The sequence below is a fragment of the Amblyomma maculatum genome, chromosome 4, assembly GCF_055883805.1.
Source record: "Amblyomma maculatum isolate TAMU_Amacu chromosome 4, ASM5588380v1, whole genome shotgun sequence".
Classification (NCBI taxonomy): Eukaryota; Metazoa; Arthropoda; class Arachnida; order Ixodida; family Ixodidae; genus Amblyomma; species Amblyomma maculatum.
This window is the reverse complement of record NC_139347.1, coordinates 167,196,314-167,212,764: the sequence shown is the minus strand read 5'-3', so window position 1 is coordinate 167,212,764 and position 16,451 is coordinate 167,196,314. Positions and strand designations below refer to the sequence as shown.

The following is a 16,451-nucleotide window of genomic DNA, read 5'->3' as shown; positions in this document are numbered from 1 at the left end:
TGAACTGCAAGGGGCTGACAAATGCATTTTATGTATGAAAATGTGAAGTAGAATTGGGCTCATAGTGAATTGGTAGTATCATTGCGCAGCCCCGTTTCAGACCATATAATAGTTGTATGGACCATAAATGATTATTCACTGACGTTTGAAAAAAGCAGTGCTTTTCATTGTACTTTTCCAGGGAGAGATGCTAGCAGATGATGCGATATTTTCAATTAACGACTTTCAATCTCCTTTGTGTCCTCACTCTCGGCCTTAACCTTACACGCTGTCCTCCTGATTGATACCACAAAGTCCTATGCCTCTCTTGCAGGCGATTACTGAAGTGATACAAGGCGTCGAGATGTCCTGCCCACCTGTACTCAAGCGCCTTAAAGTACCATTTAAAGGCGAGGGGGAAGCATTCTGCCCATCTCCTGCCAAGAAAGGGGGCCCTCAGTCGCTGGTGCAGAATGATGATGCTGTTGGACGGCGCTGTGATACGAAGCGTTTCGCTTCGCTGGAGGGAGAGGCAGCCAATGCCTCTAGCTGTGTCGACCACTGTTCGACAACACTGGTGAGCACGGAACTGTTCATAAGCTAAGTCCAAGAGCAATGGATAGCTAATCAAGGAGAGAGATTTTCTTTATAATTGTCTTATTTCCCCTTGGAGAACCAAGTAACTGAGTGCAAATGTTTATAGAAACACTACCCTAATGGGGACGCATTATATATTCACTCTTGTTTCTTCGTGTTCCACTTCTTACTCAAGACGACAGGCCGCCGGCAGCACTTTTTTGCATATCAGTAATCGAAACCTCATGCCATTATCCTTTATAAGTTAGTGATGCTTTCTATTCGGCAATTCACAGGTTATAGCAAACTTAACGTCGATAGAGCATATCATTGCATTTGATTAGTTAATTATGCTTCTAACCCGTGTGTAATGACTGGTATGAAATGAACATTTTATACGTATTATATTGGACAAGATACTGGAGTTTATGCCCATCGCTCCTCTGACTACCATCTCATTGTCTCGGCTTCTCGCTTCTGTTGTTAATGCCTGCTTGCTGCTAATGCTCTAAGCACCTCATTATTAGTTCAGGTAGCTTCAAATCCGCTCACTGTACCTGAGCTCCTCGCGGCTTCAAGCACGGCGCCTACTGAGCATCTCGCCAGGTTATTTATAGGTCGTGCCTTCTGGCTTCATACGAAAGAAAACGACCACATAAAAAAGAGACTGTACCACATCTAATATTATGTAGCGGTAATGGGGCATGTACTTCCTTGTTATTTCATTGTGTTACATGGAACTTAAAAGTACTGGACAAAGAAGCTAGGATACGTATTTTTTGCAGCTAATCTTAATGGGTTTGTCTTAGCAAAAGAGAACACAGCGGCGACCAAGTTCTTTTGTGTAAACCAGGTCTACATGCTATAATTACAGAAAAGCGTCTGAAGAACATCGGGGATAATTGTGCAAACCAAAGATGGCCCACGTACCAATTTCAAAAAATATATTTACGCTGCAGGCTAAGAGATACAAGTGCCTGATGTACTCGTTTGGCAAAATCACGTCACTGAACACCTTTAGCCTATCACTTCAAAATAATAGTTTAGAGGCAACACTATACCACTACACTTGTGCGAACAAGAGCGCGCTTCTGCGCCAGATGAGCACTTCTAGCGAAGAAGTACTCTGCAAGTTGGGCAGAAGTACTCAGCAGTCAAAACAACATATATCTTTCATTCATTTTTACGCGGAACAATGCAATTCAGTATACGTTTTTAAGACATTTCCTATCTTGAGCAAATATCTCACTTGTCCCCTGACATCAAGAGATGGCAATATCTTAATCAAGAAAAGCAAAATTTGCGTCATAGTCTCTTGAACTGAAGCAATAACTTTAAAAAAATAAATAGGTGTATTATATTATCGAATGCTCGCGAGAATCATAAAAGCACTTTTCAATCGAACGGCGGAAAATCATACTGTTATTTAACTTGTACTGCTTTTTGAACGTTTTTACATAATAAATATTATCATGAAACTCGAAAAAAGCTAATGCAGGGCCCTAGTCATGGTGTTATTTCTGGCGCACACGTCATAGAATACTGCTGAAATAATTGCAAATGATGAGGGGGTAAAAACACGAATATTTGTCGGAATGCTGGCCTCTTCAGCGTGACCAGATGTATCTCAAGCAACATAATTTCTTCATGCACCGTCTTTGCCAGAAGTAACCAGGCTGCAAGGTCTGTGTCTCGGTCGTATGGCAGCAAATGCATACCATAACCTAAGCTTTAAATCTCACCAACGTGGTGTTGATAATATTAATTCCAAGTTCTTGATTAAAACCAAAGTGTACAGCGCAATAATACTATCTAACCTATTTCAGCAATCGCTTCAAACAGCCTGCGTACCGGGGGACTGGAAGGTCGGGAAGGTGATTCCGTTGCATAAGTCCGGAGATAAACATTCCCCACATAATTATCGACCAATCTCACTAACAAGCATTCCGTGTAAAATCATGGAGCATGTTATTTACTCTCACCTTGCATCATTCCTTAATTCTAATAATTTTTTTACTGACAGTCAACATGGGTTTCGAAAGTTGTTTTCTTGTGAAACGCAGCTTTTAACCTTCACGCATGATCTAAAATCATTCCTTGACAGGTTGTAGACTGCATATTTCTTGATTTTTCAAAGGCTTTTGACAAGGTCTCTCATCGACTGCTTTTTCTGAAACTAAGTAAACTTAACCTTGACATTAACGTTCTCAGCTGGCTGCATTCTTTTCTTACAGATCGTTCGCAGTTTGTCACTGCTAATAACACATCATCCTTCACTTCTCCAGTTGGATCAGGCGTGCCACAAGGCTCTGTGCTAGGGCCTCTTCTTTTTCATATATATATCAATGACTTACCTGATAACTTATGCTCAACAATAAATCTTTTCGCGGATGGCTGCGTCATATACCGTGAAATTAACAGTGATTCTGACGTTGCTCTCCTTCAATCCGATATTAATCATGCCCTTGAATGGACTAACAGGTGGAACATGGAGCTAAATATTAACAAATGCAAGTATATGCGTGTCTCTCGTCGTAACACTTTATTACCCTCATACCTTCTTAATAATAGTAGCCTTGAGTCTGTGCCTCGTTATAAATATTTAGGTGTATTTATTTCCCATAATCTTAACTGGAAGGCTCATATAGATCACATAACCAACAACGCTAATCGCATGCTAGGCTACATACGTCGTAACTTTAGTCTTTCCTCCAGTTCCGTAAACTTGCTCCTTTACAAATCGTTGGTTCGTAGTAAACTGGAGTATGCTTCATCCATCTGGGACCTTTATCAAGAGACACTAATCTATGAACTCGAATCTATTCAGAACCGTGCGGCCCGTTTCATTCTCTCGTAATTCAATCATCGTAATTCTAGTGTCACTGCTATGAAATCAAGCTTATCCCTGCCACTACTGTCTCAACGTAGAAATATATTCCGTCTTTGTCTATTTCATAAGATCTACTATAATAACTCCATCCTTAAGAGAAAATTCATTACGCCACCTTGCTACATGTCTGCTCGGATCGATCACCGTCATAAGGTTGGTATTCCTTCGTGCCAAACAAATCACTTCTACAACTCATTCATCCCCAGCACATCGGCACAATGGAATCGCCTTTCCCCATCGGTTGTTGAAGTGAGTGACCATTCTGCGTTTAAATCTGCTTTAGCTAATCTGATGTTAACATAGAACATTGAATTCTTCCACACTGCCATTTGTTTATTGTTTTTAGTTCATCTGCTGTTTTTATAAACTTTTTTTCTCTTTTTCCCCCCGAATTGTGCTGCTGATTACGTGTACGATGGTATATTTCAGCAACTTTGTTTCCTGCCTGCTAGTAAAATTGTTTGTTTTGCTCACGTGGTATATTTGTGTGCTTATATAATTCGCTCATACGTCTGTGTCAGTAGCTAATAATTTGTATTCTTATATTGCTGTAACTTGCTTATGTGTTTCAACCATACTACTGTTCAAATTTGTTTTAATACTGATTGCTGTTCTCTTTCTTTTTTTTTCTTTTATTGTATCCCACTCCCCTCTGTAATGCCCTCGGGCCCTGAGGGTACTGAAATAAATAAATAAATAAAAAAAGTAACAGCGAGAGCCAGTCCTCACAAAGAAATCAGTTGTGATCCTCTGGGAACCCTTATTAGCTTTATATTATAAGTGAGAAATAACACATGCAGCCTGGTTACTTCTGGCAATGATGGTACATCCTGCCTGTGGTTCATTTTAAAGAATTCAAAAGTGCACCAGTGCAGTTTTCGCATTCTCTGCTTTTTTTTTGCTTTTGGGAGCACTGAAAGCCACCTTTTATTTGTTTCTTCTATAAAAACGCAGTCACTATACTTGATGGAATGCAGGTGGCATCCGCTGCTTTTTCCACCGACCACTGCACAATGGCGAAATGCCGACAACGGTCCAGGACTCTGCCTGCTCAAGACCGATCTGAGCCTCTGCGGACGAGAAGCCCATTCGCGGTGCGCAAGCACTCGTCGGAGCCTCTGCAGACGCGGCCGGCTCTCAGTGCTGCAAAAACAGCGTCGAAGATTGTTCTGGGCGCAGTGAATCGCCACTTTCAGCAAACTGCAGCGAATATTCGCCTGCAACCTCAGTGGAAGCGTGTCGGAATCAGAATTATCAAGCGGATAGCTCACACATCCAGGCTTGCGTTGTGACTGGAGATTACCAGCAGTATCTGACAGCCAACGTTGGCACAAGGTCAGATAGGGGCTCTGCTAATCTGCCTATGGCAGTGCCTCGGAAAGACAGAAATTTCATTCCTGAAGGTGTGGCATCCTTTCTACCGGTGCCACCGTCACAGAGTGGTATAAATAGCAGCGTGATATATTTAAATGAAGAGGCGTTGGATATTACAGACACAAAAAAATCGAAGTACCCAGAAATAGATTATCCAGCATTGATACCTCGAATTCGTACACAACCAGATACTTATTCCCGCTCTCGAAGCAATTGACATATCGTGCGAATGTGAGCAGCCTTGCGCTGAAACCTCTCGCACAACTGCCATCGGTTCCCTCACGCTGCATATCTGAGTACACCTCACCTTCTCTCTCCGGGAGCGAAATCTCCCACAATGGTAACACGCGAGGAAGCATTTGTCCCGTCAGCGGCACTCGATGGCTTTCACCGAGCCACCATGACAACGTTTCTGGGCCTGCAAAGGTTAATACTATGTTGGCTCCGTTGTAAAATCATTCCTCAGCTGGGCTTTCTAGAATCGAGAATGAAATTCCAGGAACAACCGCGGCGCGAAGTTCTCAATTCGGGCAAGAAGAAACGCCTAGTAGCATTAATGGCATACCTTCTGAGTTGAGCGCCTTGACGGCCAGTCGGCAGATTTCGGCATTTCTGGCTGAGCTCATATCGCTGCCTTCCAGGCAGCGCAACGAGATGCCACCAGGGATCGTCGATGACCAATACCACGATAAAGTAGTCCCTGTGGATGGTGCAGCCGAAGACACTAGTAGTCATTTGGTTAGGGCCGAAGCGACGTCTTCGACGCTATTCCGCTTCAATGGATCTTATTGCGAACTGCATCGCCAGAAACCTGAGTTATCTAAACCTTTCGCTATCGCCGATGACACCACTTCGCACTCGCAGTTGGAGGATCCGGACGCTCACCACCTGTTAATTGGGTGCAGCCAGGACGGTTCAGAACAAACCATAAAAGATGGCGTACAAACCAATCGCGGTTGCTGTTCTCCAAGGCTCACGTCTCTTCATGACCGTACACTTTCCGCAGCTTCTGAATTCTATTCCTGCTCATCCAGTTAGTCGGACCGGAGACCATATATTTTCCCTTTTGTTGGGAACTCGAAGAAAAAATGATTATTGAATACATGTTTTTAGTTTTTAATTTCGAACATTTCAGTGCTATCTTTTGCCTCCAAGAAGCAGGAATCTTGAAAATGGTCGCTCACAACTTGATATGCATAGTGTAAAAGAAGATTGCAGACTGAATATTAAAGGCAAGATATTTTATGAAGTGTACAGTAGCCGTGAGCCTCCGTGTCATTGTCCCAGCTTCAACAATTAAGCAATATCCCTGCTTGCCTCCGATAACAGAAGAACAATGCATGGAAGAGGGCAGGCAAATATAACTCGCATTTGTAGTAGTCTTACGCGCATCGAGTGCACGCGCAACATAATCCTGCACCCCACCTTGTGTGCAATGTTTGCAATAACCTACATAATATATATTCTCCTGAGATTGGGTTAATTCGGAAATATATTTTTCTGTTAAAATAAACGTCAGAATTTTAAACAATTCAACATCGTATAAAATCCTCTAATTATCTTCAGATGCTGCGATAAATTTCATTTTGCAGCCAAAAAAGCGGACGCGAATCTGAAAGCTCCGCAGGCTAAGGAATAATTTATAGGAAGCGCGGAGGCAGCAGGACTTTATCCTTTCAGAAACTAATGGTTTCGCAGCTTCTTGGGCTTATTTTACAGGTTCTACAAATACAAGTGTGAGGCTAAGTTTAAATTTGAATGTTAGCGAGTGATGAAACGGTTTGCGCTCAGGACGTAGAGAGTTTTAAGGGTGCGGAAGAGGCTGTTGAATGGAAGAAAAATTGACATGACGTTTTCAGCGCCGATTCCTACAGCTGGTTGCAAGGAGTCAGAAAAGATTATTTTTGAGTATTATGTTTTTAGTTGCTTCGAATCCTTTTCCTCTATAGAATAAGAATTATGAGCTTGCATATAGGAAATAAAAGGTGATCACTGTCTCATATATGAAGACAATAAAACTGCATGTGCAATTACAAAATTTAGAGCTACACACGTTGCGTACAAACCGACATCTAATGAACTTTCAGTCTCTTTTGGGACGCCACCCTACTATACGACTATACGACATAAGAAAGAAAACATTTTTAAGCTATATACCTCCCAAGTAGCTCAAAATAGGCTCCCCGTTGGGGGCCCCTCCGGGCCCCTTGTGGGCAGCCCACATGAGCCCCATGCGGGATTTGCAACTCGTGCCCAGGAGGGGCCAAAATGGGCAGCCCATCGGGCTCCCCTAAAGGGGCCAGAGAAGACCCAGCTTGGGCAACCCATCAACTGACAGGAAGTTAGGCTTACCTAATAGAGCCCACTTCTAACCCATGTGGGCTGCCCCTTTTCGGTGCCTTGGTGCAGCCCTTTTTGGACCTGAGTGGGCAGCCCAATTTCGAAGCCCTGGTGGAGTCCTGGTTGGGCCAGAGTAGGGATACCATTTTAAATTACCTGATGGAGCCCTGGTAGGGCCCAAGTGGGCAGCCTGTTTTCAATGCCCTGGTAGTACCCTGACTGGGCCCAAGTGGATAGCCCATTTTCAATGCCCTGGTGGAACCCTGGCTGGGCCCTAGTGGGAAGCCCTTCTTGGTTGCCCAGATTGAGCCCAGCTTGGGCCCATTTTGGTTGCCCTAATGCAGCCCAGTCTGGGCCAAAGTGGGCAGCCCAATATTGCCCATAATGGGCTACAGGCATGCAGGTAGCCCACATTGGCCGCCCTGCATAGCCCTGGCTGCACTCACATTATTCTCCATGATGAGTTAAAATTATAGAAAATCAACAATATTGAATACTAAGCAGGTTTATTACACTTTTCAAATTGCAATAAAGGCAGCTTTATTGTGTATCCAAGTCACGGAGCCTTGGATTTTAGCGAGCTTGCTGCAAGGCTTGCCCGAGGTTCATCCTTGCCTTCCGGCCCCCATCCCGATCTCTCGCACCACATAAAAAGTTTGCAATGCGAGAGTTTATCCTGGCGACATCGGCATCAGGCACTCTCCGTTGGACAGCCGCTGCAATTAGAGAATTGGTAATTGAGCTCACAGCTATGTAGGTAAACTTTGTAACAACAAAGTGAAGACTCAAGCAAAACCACAATCACTATGCAAAGATTCATCTTAAAAGCAGACAAAATTGGATGAAAATATATGCCAGCATGATACTAGTACTTTGTTTATACTTGAGCTGTGTATATTTGCCAGCCTTTTAGCTGTGTTTTCTGTTGTGCAGCTCAGCAACGGCTGAGTGCTTTGTAAATAGACTACATAACCACGTGTAATAAATACTATGTCAGAAAAAAAGAGTGCTTCCCGATCCGGGGCATGGCGCAGTAGTAAAGCGCTGGGCTGGGGATGCAAGGGATGGAGGTTTGAATCCCTGGTGGGAGACAAGCGTTATTAAGTTTTTAATAATCAGAGCCACCACGAAAGCGTGACATTTTTTTGCTGACGACAACAATACGCCATTAAAGGATTTCGCCTTAAAAGTTTATGACATAAGGAGAGCCCAGATTGCATTTATTGCTATGTAAACTGCAGTATCTGTTTGTATAGTGCTAATAATAAAGAGTAGCATCTGGTGCAGTCATTGACATCAGCATATTATGGAGAAAAACCATCCATGTAGTTTGTGCTTGATGGTGTGCAATCACCTTAAGTCCTCCCTTGAAAAATTTCAGAGAATTGCTGAACAAGCAACAAAAAAATCACCAAGCAGGGATCAAAATAAACACTATGGGAGCCATATTAGTAGCACGGTGTGAAGTTGCGGGTGGGGCAAAGTGAAAACAGCAATGAATATAGGCTGATGGGGACAGAAAAGCATTGCTGTCTTGGCAACTGTCTACTGCCAGGCTGCTTTGATCATGAAGATGGGGTGCCATCGCCACCATATGCTGACAATCGGAATGCTGCAACCGTCACTGGAGTGGAACCAGATCAAGGACGGCACAAAAAATGCATGTGCTTAGTCTGCCAACAGAAATAAGTTTAGTGTGAGCATGTCTTAAATGTAGCAATCACGCACCAAATATTAACCATGAATTCCAGTGACATTTACTCTTGAATACTCCAAATTTTTAGGTCAGAAATAGTAATGTAGGCGAAAAAACAAATGGCATTGCACTTAGAAAACTTTGAGCTTTTAAAATACAAGGCAGCTAGCTTCAGTTCATTTGCACCATCAAGACATCCATACATTATTTCCACTGTCCATGTCACAACTGCCTCATGGGAAGTGAAAATGTAATTTGGAAACTACATGCTAGAACACACTTTAATATCAGCTCAGACAATTCTGAAAACTTTTAAGCATTTAAATATAAATACGGCATGAAAATGAAGGTGGCTCAGTGCATTTAAGTTCTGAACTTATATAAAGTTTCAGTGGGAGTTTCATGAAGCATGAAGTACTCCGGCAAAAGTTAATCGGACAACCAGTTAAAGCAATGCTAAAAGAGAACACAAGGGAACAGAAACATCACAAGGCCAAACAAACTTGGCATGTAAAAACTCACCTACGATCACTCGATACAGCTTCAGCTGCTTGAAGGCACGCCTGTGCCCCCGCCCTTCAAGGGTAAAAGCCAAAGCAACTGCAGTTTTTATTAATGTTTTTAGAATCAGGCATGTTGCCTCATCAGCATTCTGGCCCCCAATCAATGCGAGCCGCCTGATCTGAAAACCAATATGGCACAAATCATAAGACTTTGATAGGAAAAAAATATGAACGAGCTTTTTATAAGCACATAGACATGTCATGTTTATCATGTACAAGGCTCAATAATCAGAACTTTGTCTATGCTGAACACCCTGGAATTGTTTACGACCATTTTTTGTAAAATGAAGAGCGATTTCAGCACATGATAAAATAAAAGGAACATGTGAAACCAAAATAAATGCAGTGACGCACCTGTGTTCATTTCATTGCAGCACAGTGACTTACATATCAGCTCTCCGAAATGACCTTAACTGCATTCTGAAATGGTGCGACCAGTGGCTCATGAAACTAAACACGAACAAATGCAAACAGGTCTCCTTTCACCGTTGCCAACACCCCCTCGTATTTAACAACACTATCATTGCTTCCACGTGCAATCTTATAAATACCTTGACGTAACCTTAGGCAGCGATCTTACCTGGCACGCTCATATCTCTAATCGTGATATCATCTGCTAACAAGTCTCTTGGTTTTTTAAAACATCGTTTAAGGAATGCACCACAGCACATAATGTTACTTGCATATAAATCGCTGATCAGGCCTAGAGTAGAATGTGCATCCCCAATATGGCACCTGCATTAAACCTATCTAGCTAATGCACTTGAAGCTTTATAGAATCGTACTGTGAGATTCATTTACTCTGATTACTCATTTAAAACCAGCATAACCGCATTAAAACTTCAATCCAGTCTGATGAGCCTTAATGCCCGTCATTGCAGTGCTAGCCTTTGCCTCTTTCATAAGCTATTTCGTAGTTCGCTCAATCATCCCCCTCACATAACTCCATCATCATGCATATCCCACCGCACTGCGCATCCTTTTTATAATGCACGACCACTGTGTATAACTGCCATATTTGCTTGCTAATTTTTTCCCCGAACAGCCATAGACTTCCAGGGACGACCTTCCCCACGTCATTGCTGTCATCACTTGCCCATGAATGTTTGCGACAACTGTAACTTCACTAATTCAAACATTATAAATCTCACTTATTTGTTAACCTAACCCTTATGTAATACCCGAAAGGACTCTTTAAAGTAATATAATGAAAAAAAGAAGACAATTCTTATGTCCAGCTGATCAAAACATGCTAAAGCTATGAGTGATAGTGGTTCAGTGTGAGATGCTGCATGGCCTTTTAGCTTTTTAATACATGCCCTTTTGAATCATTGACCCCAAATATTTATTCACTGTATCAGAAGAGCAAGGATGATTTCAAGCATTTCAAGCAAGCAAACAGCACGTGCAACTAAAACACTGATAAACTAAGCTAAAAACACAGTACAGATTGTAAAGAATATAGCCCAAGCTATGTACTCCGGAAAATGGTAACAAAAGAATGCAATACAACTGCATTTATCTTGCACTCCATTTTGCTTTTACCACTGCAGCGACTTCACATACATGCACGCTACCTGAAAAAATGGAGGAAATTTAACCTTACATAAACCTCATTAAAACGAGTAAAACTTTGACAAGTTTACCAGCACTGCGACAGGAGACAAAGTAGAGAAGGAAGAACCCATTTAGCAATGCTGGTAAAGTTTTAGAAAATATACCAACTCGCTCAAATGTCTGTTTTGCTAGAATAAAACTTTTGTTATACCTACTGGGTTTTTCAAAGCCGCTTTTGTCTTGACATGCTTCCACGAATAGTAAGCCCCCCGTGGCAAGCCATCAATCTAGCTTTTCGCCTCTCAGGTGTTTAGTAACCTTTCTAGCATAGCCGCGTTCCTTGCCTTGATGTCTCTCAGCACAGCACACGGTGCCTTTACATTTCATTGGAGGCGAAACGGAAAGGCGTCCACGTGCTGTGCGATGTCAGTGCACGTTAAAGATGCCCAGGTGGATGAAATTATTTCGTAGCCCTCCATTACGGCACCTCTTCTTTCACTCACACCTTCCACCCTTCCCTTACTTTGCTATTCAGATGCCGACCCAGAAGTGTGGCAGATTCTGCACCTTTTCTTTATATTTACATGGCATACATGGCAGAACATACATCTTGCATATTTTTGCAATAGGGCACCCTCTACACTCTTCCCCTTGTCTCAGATAGCTCTGAAAATAAAGCTTAAGCCCTACAACCACTTTAAACGTTTTATAGCTTTAAGTTTTAAAGTTTAGTAAAGTTTTTACTATTTTAAGAACTTTCCAGATGAAATTTAGCTCTCCTTGCTTGTACTGGTCTGGTGGATCACTGGCTAAAGAAGACCTGTTTGTCATTTTAGATTACTCAGTACCTGAATTCTGCAAGCTAATTTCACAACTGACAAATACCTTGAACGCTCATCAAGGTCTATGCAACAAAGCTGCAGTGAAAGATCCTTATTTAAATTTCAATAATACAAATTTTCGATCTGCATTACTTTGTCTCATCAAGCTTCACAGAAGCTTCTGCATAAACAACCCTGCTATTGAATGAAAATCGTTTACACCATGGATAATTCGAACTACATCGCACATGTCTGAGTAGCCTACTACCCGGCACATGGAGAAACAAATACCCCGCAATGAGGCAGCATAGTTAGAGAGTCTGAAAGCCTCCAAAATGAGAACAGAACAACAGAAATAATTCTAATCTGCGAACCGGCAACGCCAGAAAGTAGGAGAAAGCAGTTGTGGTGGTAGGTATTCTCTGTTCATTATGACTTCTAAGGCTTGCAACTGAATGCTCATTAATTTTATCTTTTATCCCTGTTAATTAGAAAATATAAACAAATCTACTGTCAGTGCAGTCCCAGCAGATGACCATGTAAGGCTATTGCACTGCATGGATGCTACAAGTCTCACACAGAAGGCCACGTCCGGGTATGATTAGCATGATAAGCAAGTCAAAATAGCATTCTGCAAACCTGAACTGCATGTTGCTAAGTTGAAGACACACCTCTTACATGCATGCTAATGAAAGCATAATGAAACACAAATGGCCTCATCTCCGATAACAGGCCGACTACTTTAGTTTCAATTTCGCTTTTAGGAGTTTTGTGCCATTTGCACTACCGACGATGATGGTGGCTACTGGCTCCATATCAGGCAGACAATCAACTGCAGTTGTTTGATGTTTCAGATGATGATTGGCAGTACTGACTGAACATTTTCTGTGCTTTTATCCATGTATTTCTTCCACTGCTCCAAAAATGTGCGCTCGTCAAGTACTGTTCAAGCTGCTTGTGAGGAGACATCCCCATTACTGTATTGCAACACGAAGGATACTAGGGAGTGCCTTAAAATTTAAAACAGTTGTGCTCACTCCCTCCCTTCCTTTCCTCCTCTTACTCTGCTTTGATGCTCCCGATGGTATGCACGTAATACATCATTGATGTGAATGCAAGAAATAGTCATTGGTATGGTGTTCTTTTTCAACAGGCATATGATCATAGCCCAATTTGTTTTCATATAAATGTACTGCAACACAAGCAGTTCTGTCAGCATGGTAAGGCCATTCGATAATTCAAATCTTTTTCCAGTTCTGTTAGGTTCAAATAAATTAGATTTTACCGTACACCAAAACATTTATTTAAATATTTAATAAAATACTTATAATAAAAAAATACAGAGTACAAAGAAAAGAAAAAGAGAAGCCAAACATAACTCTAAATGAGGTGGCGACGGTGTTGTTCATCTTATCAATTTCCACCTCTGCATGCTGCCTGCTTTTAAATTCTAAACATAAGTCTATACCCACTACTGCACTGCACTACTTGCAGCAAGCTCCATTTAACCCAAAAATATTAAATTAACAGACGAACCGAGGAAGCAGCAGGTAATGATCATTGCTGATTTCACAACCATGCAATGTTTACAAAAGAGAATAGAAAAACATGCAAGGGAAGAAACATCGCTTGTGCTACATGGCACAAGCACTCCAAAGCTTGGATTACCATGAGAGCTTTTTTGTTGTCATCCTCTAGGCTGTCCTCCAGGTTTTCCAGCTCTTCAATGGAATGCAGGGGGGCCAGCTCATCTTTGAGGCAGTCCTGAAGTGTAGCGGCATGATTGCCCTTCAACTCTTTTATGTCGGCTCTAATCTCCATCAGGAGCTGGACGACGCGTGTGTTGATCCCTGAAATAAATATTCAAAATCCATGATTACAGAACAACAACATGCATCCGTTTCAGTGCACTGATAAGTCTAAAGGTATCACACTTTGGTTTAAATCAGACTGGTTACGCAACAGAGAAGCAAGCTTTTGTTAACTTTCTTTCAACGACTGGACTGCTACTGTTATTGCGTCTCATTCAGATCATGCATTCATTACATCACTTGTATCCAGCCTAAAGCAATGAAGCTTTGTTGCCTGTAAAGAGCTATCTCTATATATTACAGGCCACAAAACTTCATTACTTTAAGCTGGATGCATGTAAACGCATGCATGTAAACATGTTGTCATGCTAAAAAAAAACAAGCTTTGCTTCCTGCGGGTAACATGCCTATCTAAAGAAAATGGCCAGGGTTCAATTCTCATCCCTTGTCAAAATTAGTTCAAATATTTTAGCTCGATTTCTTTTCCTTGATGGCAGCAACCAGACACAAATATGGCACCATGTCAAATATTTTTGACCTGATCAAATTATATTATACCCTCTTTCAGAGGGATTTTTTTCCTCGTGGAAAACACTGATACTGCCAGATTTTCTGTGACAAAAGACCAGTAAGGACACCATGATAAGGTATTTTCTAATAAAATGTGCACAAACCAACAATGCAACAGTCCCTCTCCAACCATCCCCCACTTCTCTCCTCGCAAGCCATCCCTCTATCCAACCACCAATACCCCCCTCCGTAGCACCCCAAGTGCAGCATGATGGCAGCTCATCCTCCAGTTCTTAAGGGCAACAACAACCCACTAATAATCTGGCATTGGAACTGCCGGAGCATTAAGCGAAAGCGGGACCCTCTAGTGCAACTCATTACTAGCAACTCGTCACCCCCAGACCTTATACTTCTACAAGAAACTCGTATAGCACTCAACATGCCAGGATATACAGCATACCATGCACCTAGCGTGGACAAGCCCGTGGTTACAACCTACATCAGACGCACACTAAGACACACAATACACGACTACACACACGAGGTAGCACACATTACCGTAGAAATTATACCGAATAATGTTACTAAAGAATCATTAATAGTCTCCAATATATGCAACCCTCCTAGTAGCCCCGCATCTCGTTGCGCGAATCTAATTAGGACAATAAAAAAGGAAGCCAAGAAAACACCTTTATTAATAGCGGGGGACCAAAACTGATTGGGGATACAGCCGTACAAACAGCAGAGGAGAGGTTCTGTCCAATCAGATACAGCAGTCACAGCTATCCGTACATAATGATTTTGAAATGTCCACCAGACAGGGTACAGTTGGTAATGCCCACCAGACAGGGTACAGTTGGTATTATGGATACCAGCCCAGATCTCACGCTCGGCAGACACATCCCGCACCTGAAATGGAAACGAACCGGACACACATAAGGCAGCGATCATTATATCATCGCCCTAACCCTTGAGGGACCACAGTGCACGCCAAAGACATAAAAGCATCGTTTGGTGAACTGGGAAAATTTTCGAAAACGACAAAACACCCCTGCTGAAGACAACATAGAATTAAGGCAATGGGTGCGACAACTACTTCAGGACCAGGAAAATAATGCGCAGATCATTGATACAAACGAAGATGTGCCAACGTTAGATGCCAGAATGGCGCATTTACTTGGGGCCCACCGTAGTTTAAATAAACGGTATGCCACACAGAAGCACAACCGCAAACTTAAGCAGAAGATTAATGATCTGGCCAACCAAATTGAAGACTATGGAGCGCAATTGTTTCAGCAGAATTGGACACAAATATGTGAAGGGCTAAAAGGAAATCTCACCACAAAGCGTGCATGGCACCTACTTCGGCACCTTCTGGACCCAACCCAGAGCAAGACATATACACGAAACATAATAGCTAGACTAACCCATCAACACAGAGATGACACAGATGCCCTACTAGCTACTCTAAAGCATATGCACACCACCCCGGGTCAACCACAATCCCTTCCCTCGTATGCAGAAGGACCAAATAATATATTAGATGCTGCAATAACGACATCAGAAATACGGGCAGCACTTCACAAGCTCAAGAACACAACACCAGGCGAAGATCAGGTTTCACATGCGGTGCTAAGAAATCTAGATGATAAATCATTGGAGCAACTAACGGACCTCTATAACAAACACTGGGAAGAAGGGACTCTCCCAGCAGAATGGACACACGGGAAAGTAATTCTCATACCAAAACCCAATAAGCCAATTTCCCTAGCGAGTATGCGCCCAATATCGCTCACCTCAAACTTAGGAAAACTCTTTGAACAGGTTATACTAGCTCGGCTAACTGCATACATGGATGACACGGACCAATACCCGCACACAATGGTCGGTTTAAGACCCCGTCTATCTACGCAGGACGCTATGCTGCAGCTAACGTCAGCAGTGCTTGACTTACATATACCAACGCATACTAAGGCGATACTAACAATAGATCTCAAAAAAGCGTTTGATAATGTACAACACACACCAATCCTACAGGTACTCATAAACATTCAAACTGGTCCTAGGGTTTACAACTACTTAAGAGCCTTCCTTCAGCACAGGACAGCCACACTTCACATCGACAATCTCCACACCTCACCGTACACGCTTGCGAACGTGGGGACGCCGCAAGGCTCCGTTCTTTCCCCGTTTCTGTTCAACATTACCCTTATCCCCTTAACCGCAGAACTACAGAAAATCTTTCATCTCGGTCACACCATATACGCCGATGACATCACACTCTGGACAACACACGGATCAGACGGTGAAATCGAAGACACGCTACAAACATCA

At 42.4% G+C, this 16,451-nt stretch overlaps 1 protein-coding gene and 1 pseudogene across 3 annotated transcripts in view; one reads left to right on the top strand and one right to left on the bottom strand.

Moving 5' to 3' along the window:
• The window catches only part of LOC146193441 (uncharacterized), a 78,869-nt pseudogene extending 72,746 nt beyond the window's left edge, over nucleotides 1–6,123 (top strand).
• A 1,543-nt stretch (nucleotides 6,124–7,666) lies between these two features.
• LOC146193440 (uncharacterized) overlaps nucleotides 7,667–16,451 on the bottom strand; it is a 115,073-nt gene continuing 106,288 nt past the window's right edge. The window contains exons 1-4 of one of the 3 annotated variants that reach the window (XM_084600099.1): nucleotides 14,932–15,021; nucleotides 13,465–13,646; nucleotides 9,378–9,537; nucleotides 7,667–7,875 (exon numbers count right to left, since the gene is read on the bottom strand). In XM_084600099.1, coding sequence (XP_084456225.1) covers nucleotides 7,733–7,875; nucleotides 9,378–9,537; nucleotides 13,465–13,646; nucleotides 14,932–15,019 — 573 coding nt within the window. In that variant the 5' untranslated portion in view covers nucleotides 15,020–15,021 and the 3' untranslated portion in view covers nucleotides 7,667–7,732. Of the gene's footprint in view, nucleotides 7,876–9,377; nucleotides 9,538–13,464; nucleotides 13,647–14,806; nucleotides 14,886–14,931; nucleotides 15,022–16,451 lie in introns of those variants that run through there. The other 2 variants (XM_084600100.1, XM_084600098.1) reach the window with 2 other exon arrangements.